At 36.5% G+C, this 7,500-nt stretch overlaps 1 protein-coding gene across 1 annotated transcript in view; it reads left to right on the top strand.

The window, feature by feature from the left end:
* The window catches only part of LOC114023436 (transmembrane protease serine 11C-like), a 111,480-nt gene that overhangs the window by 85,226 nt on the left and 18,754 nt on the right, over nucleotides 1-7,500 (top strand). The window contains exon 8 of the mRNA XM_027836061.1: nucleotides 4,355-4,497. Coding sequence (XP_027691862.1) covers nucleotides 4,355-4,497 — 143 coding nt within the window. The remainder of the gene's footprint in view (nucleotides 1-4,354; nucleotides 4,498-7,500) is intronic.

The raw sequence follows: 7,500 nt of genomic DNA, 5'->3' as shown, positions 1-7,500 counted from the left end.
CTATGTGATTCTAGGCAAATCACTTAACTGCTCTGTGCCCTAGGCAACTTTCTAAGATTTAGGCACTAGGACTTCAAGTCAGGAAGACCTGGGTTCAAATCTTGTTTCATGCACTTACTGTTTGATTCTAGACAAGTCACTTAACTGATATGTACTTCAGTTTCCTTATCTGTAAAATGAGAAGGTTGACATTTTTAGCCTCTAAAGTTTCTTCCAGCTCTAAATCTAGGCTATAAAGGGGTTGTTGACCTGCATCAGTAGAAGAAACTACCACCCTAGGAATTCTCCCACTGATTATATCAGAAATCAAGACCTCTCCCCCAATTTTTTTTAATTCAACAAAAATTATCAAAATACCATCTACATGCAAGGCACTTTGTTAGTCTCTGGTGATACAAAGATGAAAAAAATGGCACAGTCCCTGGCCTCAAGAAGCTTACAATACACTAGACAATGGGAGAAGAGTATATGGTTTATGCAAAAATAAGTATAGTATAGGTACAGTGAGATGGGGGGGAAGAACCCCAAAAATGTTCTAGAAAAAATGGGGAGGCAAAAAAAACTTTCTGCTGCAGAGATCAGAGAAGATTTCATAGAAAAATTCTGCGCTTGGAATCCCTGCCTCCTGCAAGGCTCAGCTTAAATGTCACCTCTTCCTTCTGGAGACTTGTCCTGAAGACCCATGGCTAATGCCTCCTCCAGTAAAATTCCTTTGTATTTACTGTATATGTATACATTAGAGTCACTTATATGTGTGTGTGTGCATTTCTCCAGATAAAATATTGAATTGAAAGACAGATATGTCCATTTTTCATCTCTATAAAATCTTTGAGAAACTGGTAGATGTATATAATTTTCTATAGTAGATTACATTTTCATTGTTACACAATTGAGAGCTGTGAAAGATACCAAATTCTGCCATGTTAATTAGCCCAAAGAATTTGACCCAACAGAACAAACATATTCTTAAAAACTCTCCATCAAGACTATTCTCATACATTAAGAATAATATAAGGTGACTTGATAGGCACAAACACAGAAATAACATTGTTCAATATTTCTCTGAGTATCAGTTAAGTACCAAGCAAAAGGAGAGACAGGCATTTACCACTGTAATAAAAGGATGACTGTGCAAAGTCCCCCCCAAAAAAAGGTATTTCCCACAGATGGCAAAGTCAACCAGATATTTGTTTGTAGATAATATTGTGCTGATTGAACACTCCAGAGCCTTCTCAGTGAAATCCAGGCATTCAAACGAGATCAGTCTAAGAATCCATACAGAAATTAAACAATCATCAAACATTCATTAAAATGCCTACTATGTGCCAGAAACTATCTTAAGTCCTGGGAATACAAATGTGAAACAATCAAGAAGCTTGCATTCCTTGAAACCAAGAATAAGGACTGGGCCTGTGATTTCATTGGTTTATGTAAAACTTGGGTGAAGAAATTCCCTCTACCAAAGTAAGTCAGCACCTTCTCTGCACCTTATAATCTTAGAGGGTTGCCTTGAGCACTGAGACGTAAAGTGGCTTGCCCAAGATCAAACAGCCAGTATATGTCAGAGGAAAGACTTGAAGCTATGTCTTCCTGGCTTCAAGGCTAATTCTTCATTTATTAAAGCACACTGCCTCTTACTTGAAATCAAATGAATGAAAAATATCAATGACTCAGATTATGGCTACACTTAAATAGAAAGTTTACTGAGTTGGTTCATCCATACATTCTGAACAGATACTATAAGTGGCCAGTAGCTGGGTCCAAAATTTAATAGGAGGAGGAGAGTGGACTGAATCGAATTTATAAAATGAGTCAGTGCTTTCAATGATCCCAATCTATTCCCTGCTGCAAAAGTCCACCTTTTAAAGATCAATATTCTCCCAATGATGCCATATTCCTGAAATTCATAAAATATCATGGTCTTAGAAGGTTCAAAATTTCAAATGGCCCAAAAGGCAAGAGAAAGACTACAGTGAGCATAAATGGGCTAGAACCCACTGTTAACCTTGTGTGCCAGAGTTACAGAAGATAGTATCAAGGACATGTTACTGTAAAAGGAAATCGGCTGATCATAGAGTGAAGTGAGAAAGAAAACTCACACAATAGCTACAACCCATTTTTCCATACTGATCTTGCATCTCACATAGTCACATATTCTTAAGTTTCAGCCATATTGGCTATTCCCTGTATACAATATTTCACCTCTCACCTCTGTATTTTTACAAAAACTGTCAGCTATTCCTGGAATTCATTCTCTTCTCAACATATTTTATAATCCCTAACTTCCTTAAATTCACTACTCAGATGCCACTCCTTACAAGAAACTTCTCCTGATTTCCTCAATCCATAGAGTTACCCACTCCTCAAATTACTTTGTATTTATTTCACATGCTTTGCATATACTTATCAGTGCTCATGATGTTTCTCTCCCATTCCAGTAGAACATAAAGTTCCTGAGGGCATGTTTCATTTTTCCCTATTTGTATCCAGTTCCTAGCACAGAGTCTGACATATAGTAAGCTCTCAGAAAGTGCTTATTCAATTGAATTGAGCTAGGCAGCTCTATTGGTTCCCATGAAAAAGAGCCAGAAGACATTCTCTATGGAGAATTTATGAAAAGCCATAGACAAGAATCAAACAAGATGAGAAGCCATGGATGGGTTTCCATTTTAGAAGGAAAATCAGATCCAGCCAAATGATGAAGAATGCATAGCTCTGGTCATGTCACTTCTCCCCACAAAAATCCTCATACCACATATTTTCTGCTAAGTAAAGTTCAAGCCACTTTCCCTGGCTGGCATTAAGGCTCCCACAATCTGGAACTACCCTAATTTTTCAGCCTTATATCATATTACTTCCTTCCAAGTATCCTACTCTTTAGCCAAACTAAATTTTTTGTCCCTTGACCCTGTACTCCACTTATATGTCTTTTGCTCACACAGTTGTGTGTGCCTCAAATGTTCTCCCTACCCCTCTTCCCTTGATCAATTTCTAACTCTCCTTCATAATCCATCTCCTTCAAGAAATTATCCTGGATCCTCCAATAAGTCACTATCTTCCCTCATTCCCTATTTAACACTTGGTTATCCAACCCTCACTGCTCATATATTTGTTTTCTACATAATAAAATACCATTATATATTATAGCCATCTTTGTATGCATCTTATCTCCATTTTTGAGTACAGGTACTGGGACTTAGCTAAACCTTTAAATCTCTCCTTAACACTCAGGGCAGTGTGAGAATGTAATGAAGGTTGAATTTAACTAAATTGGTTTGAAATTAAAATCTACTACATTATAACACATCATCACAAGTACAGCACTGCACTGCCCCCTTTATCAAAGTAACATTTCAGTTATATAGCAAACGAGCTAAGGTAAATCATCACCTTTAATTCCTTATAGAGATGTATTCTTTATGCAGAGAGATAATTGCCCACAATTTGTAGATGCATCCCAATCCTCTGATTACTTTGAAGATTAAAATAGCTGTTCTCATGAATTCTTCTTTGTGGATAGGAAGAATAAACTTATAATTAATGTCAGGACACAGAATTACATTCACAACATTGCATTCACATTATCAGACAGGTCAAAATTCAGTCATTAAACATATTTTGGAGATCTTGGATTTTATTTTATCAATGTATCTGTATTTTTAAGACCCTCCAGAAAACACCAATTTCTATACCTCATTGTGAGATGGAATTAACTCTGGGTTCTCAAAGACTATGCCAGTGGAACATAAGTTCTGATGTGTACTACCAACCAATGAATAGACCAACAAGTATTCATTAAGTGCCTACTATATGACACCAATTTGGAGAAGTTTTGAATGCAGACCAAGTGATGGATTGCTTATCTATTATGTAAGGAACTGCTCATCTAACTTCAAAGTGGCTCATCACCCTGTCCTAATTGGATGAATTGTTCAGCTATGGTAACTTTTAAATACCATTTACTAAGTAAAAGAATGATTGCTATCTGTATCACTGGAGAGAGTACTCACACTGATGAAATCACAGATGGTTAATACATTGGAGAAGTATTATTAAGGCATAAACAAATCAAAATACAATAAGTAAATAAAATATAAGCAAAGTACCAAAACTTTAAGAAATAAAAACAGCATAACACTTTAGACATAGCTTGTTTCTCATCATTGCCTCAATTTATTCATAAGCAAGACTTTCTTCATCACTAAAAAGTAAAACAAAAAAATGTATTAAAATATGTAAGAGTCCATAGAATGTGAATATGTCCATAAGTATATTGAAGTGAACAAAGCACCATGATCTATCACAAGTGGCTGGCATTTACTTGAACAAAACATATATCATTTTTTTCCTTTAGGAACAAGTCCTGATGTTCTCCAAAAAGGAATAATGAAAATTATAGATAATGTCACGTGCAATAAAAAAGAGGTATATGATGGTGCTGTAACAGATGGAATGCTGTGTGCTGGGTTCTTGGAAGGAAAAATAGATGCCTGCCAGGTAGGTAAATGTACAAGTAAAATTGAGTGGTAGGAATATTAATATTTTGCTTATGGTAAAATACTCTTTTATGAAAACCCTACTTGTATTATCATATTTATAGCTTTTCCATGTCAAATTAAACTATTTTAAAATTTTTTTAAATTTGAGCAATATTTAACATTGAACTAATCAAACCACAATCAACAATAAACATAATTATTGTTATATTGATATCAATATCAGTTATGTTCAGCCACACCACCACCCCCAAGACAAATCGGGGTCCATAATAGCATGGGCCAGGATGAAACTCAATACACATCAAATTTTGGGGGTTCATGCAAGATGCTTGATTTTATTTTTAATCTAGGCTATCTGTACTAGCAGTGCAAAAGTTAAGACAGGTCTGCAAAAATTACAACTAATAGGTTTCATCCAGGAACACTGATTTGTGTTTGCAGAAAACCTAAGCTTTCTACACAGGCAATGGCAGAGTTCAAGTAATGCTCTCATAAGCACCAAGGCTTATAGAGGTAAAGTGTAGAGGTATATTCTACAAGTATGTGTTGGAGGTGAGTATATGCACCAAGGCATACACAAGCCTAGACATGCATAGTAAAATTGTGGGTATGAGGATAACATCAAACTTGAATTATGTCTTTCTCCTTACTGCCCCACATTCACCACCTCACAAGCACTCAGACTACTACAACATCATACATGACAAAATTTTTTAACCCAATAGAAAGTACTAAGGACACATACTTGAGGCTACAAACTAGTAAGATACCCCCCTACCGAATCTATATAGTCACTTGACTTATGGTACAACCCTGGGTTTGAGGTACCTCCACAAGAAGAATTTGGGGTTGGGGGTTGACATGGTACTGCATAACAGTCCATTCTGGCAGGACTCACCTTCTCTCCAGCCCTACATGGGACACAGAACTTACAGTATTAGGATGATGTGCTGGTCCTTCCCTTTTGGGGTCTTTCTCTAAATCCCAATAAGGCAGACATCTCTGCTTTCTTTGTACCTCTTCTTGGTGAGGCTTGGAACTTTTTTCAAAGTCCTTATCTGCTGACAGCTCGTGGGGAGGCTCATGGATACACCAGTCTTTCTTCCAAACTCTAATGACTTCTATAGATATCTCTGAAATTTTCTTTTGATGATGACCAAGTATAGAAAATGCAAAGAAAAGGGATGCTTTCAATATCTACTAAAGGATTCCATCATGTTATATTTGTGATGAAGTTCCTTGTGAGTTGCTCTTTGTGTTTTCCTCCCTTGAGCTTTCTAGACCTTTACAGTACAGTGATTTCCAAAGTAAGGTTTGCCCAGAACATATTTGGCTGCAGTAAAAAATCTATACCTTTCTTACTTTACTGATACCCACAAAACACCCTTTCTGCCTATTAAGTGGGGTCCCATTAATTCTTAATGACAACAAAAACCAAAACCTAGACAGAAAATAATATTAATTCATTTCCCAATACTACCCAAAATTGAACATGAACTCCATTTTGGACTCTGAGCAGACATGACCTGCTCAAATTGGTTACTTTGAGATATAACTGTTTCACATTTTAAAGATGCAAGATTTCACCAGTATTTGGTATTCCCTCAACTGACAAAGATATAAGCACTCTTGACCTTTTTGTATGATCTTCATGAGTTGTGGTCAAAAAATAAAATAAAATAAAATAAAACGCATCAACTAGTAGCCAGATGTCCAGGGATGAGCCTCTCCAAACTTGGACAGGCTGGTCTTTAAACAATAAATATTAGACTCTTACCAGTCCTATACTCAAAGTCTTTCAAAATTTGTGGTTGGCTGGAGAAATCTTTAGAATTTGGGGTCACCTTCCCAACAAAATGGGATAGGGCTTTTAGTCAAGGGTTTGAGGCTTTAATGAAGTTTTACGGCAAGCTAACTTTATGAGATTCAGAAGCAGAAAGACAACTTTTAAGTGAAAGGAAATTGAAGTGAAGGTCCTGAAAAAGACTGTACAAGGTATGCTGTACAGAACTGAAAGATATTGAAATACAACGTAAAGACAAAAGTAAAATAATCCCTTCATTCAAGGAGCTTCCATTCAATCTTGGGAGACAACATATATATATGTGTGCGCGTGTGTGTGTGTGTGTGTGTGTGTTTGTGTACATACAAAATAAGTACAAAGTTAATTCTGAGGAAAAGACATCATACAGATAAGGTAGTGCTTGAACTAAGCCTTAAAATAAACTAGGGAATCTAAGAGGCAGGGGTAAGGAATGAGTGCATTTCAGGAATGAAGAAAGAGGGGAGGACAGCTAATGAAATGTCATAGAGTTGGGCAATGAAACATCCTGTGTGAAAAATAGTAAGAAGGCCAATTTAAGTGGATTGTAAAATGTGTGAAAGGGAGTAATGTGTAATAAGACTGGAAAAGTAAATTAGGGCCAGGTTGTGAAGGGCTATAAAAGCCAAAGAGAAGTTTCTATTTGATCCTAAAGATAAAAGAGACTAGAATTTGTAAGCAGAAGAATAACATGGTCAGACCTACATTTTAGGAAAATCCTTTTGGCAGTTGTGTGAGGAAATTATTAGAGAAGGCAAAGACATGAGGCAAGAAGGCCAAGTAAGTGTCTATTGCTATAGTCCATAGAGTTGATTAGGGTCTGAAGTAGTGTGATGGTTTGTGAGGAACTCAATTCAAGTGAGCTCTTCCTTAGCTTTACCATGCTCCTTCCCCGGGTGGTAGCCTAAAATATGTCCCAGTCTTTGACCCCTCCCAAGAAGTAATGTTCTAGGATATCTACCTTCATTGGGGCTTATGGCTCAAGATCCCAGTTATTGCCTAGTCTCCATTTAATTTGCATTCAGAAGTATTTAAGGTGCTTTCCATGCTATGTTTTGTATTCTTTCCCTAAGCACTAGAATTGCTAGTTATTGCTTCTAATAGAATGTCAGAAGAGTTTTTCACTGACCTGAAGAAAGAAAGAAAGAAAGAAAGAAAGAAAGAAAGAAAGAAAGAAAG

Source organism: Vombatus ursinus, unplaced genomic scaffold (genome assembly GCF_900497805.2).
Source record: "Vombatus ursinus unplaced genomic scaffold, bare-nosed wombat genome assembly UNPS02014818.1, whole genome shotgun sequence".
NCBI lineage: Eukaryota > Metazoa > Chordata > Mammalia > Diprotodontia > Vombatidae > Vombatus > Vombatus ursinus.
This window is presented reverse-complemented; position numbering and strand designations above follow the sequence as displayed.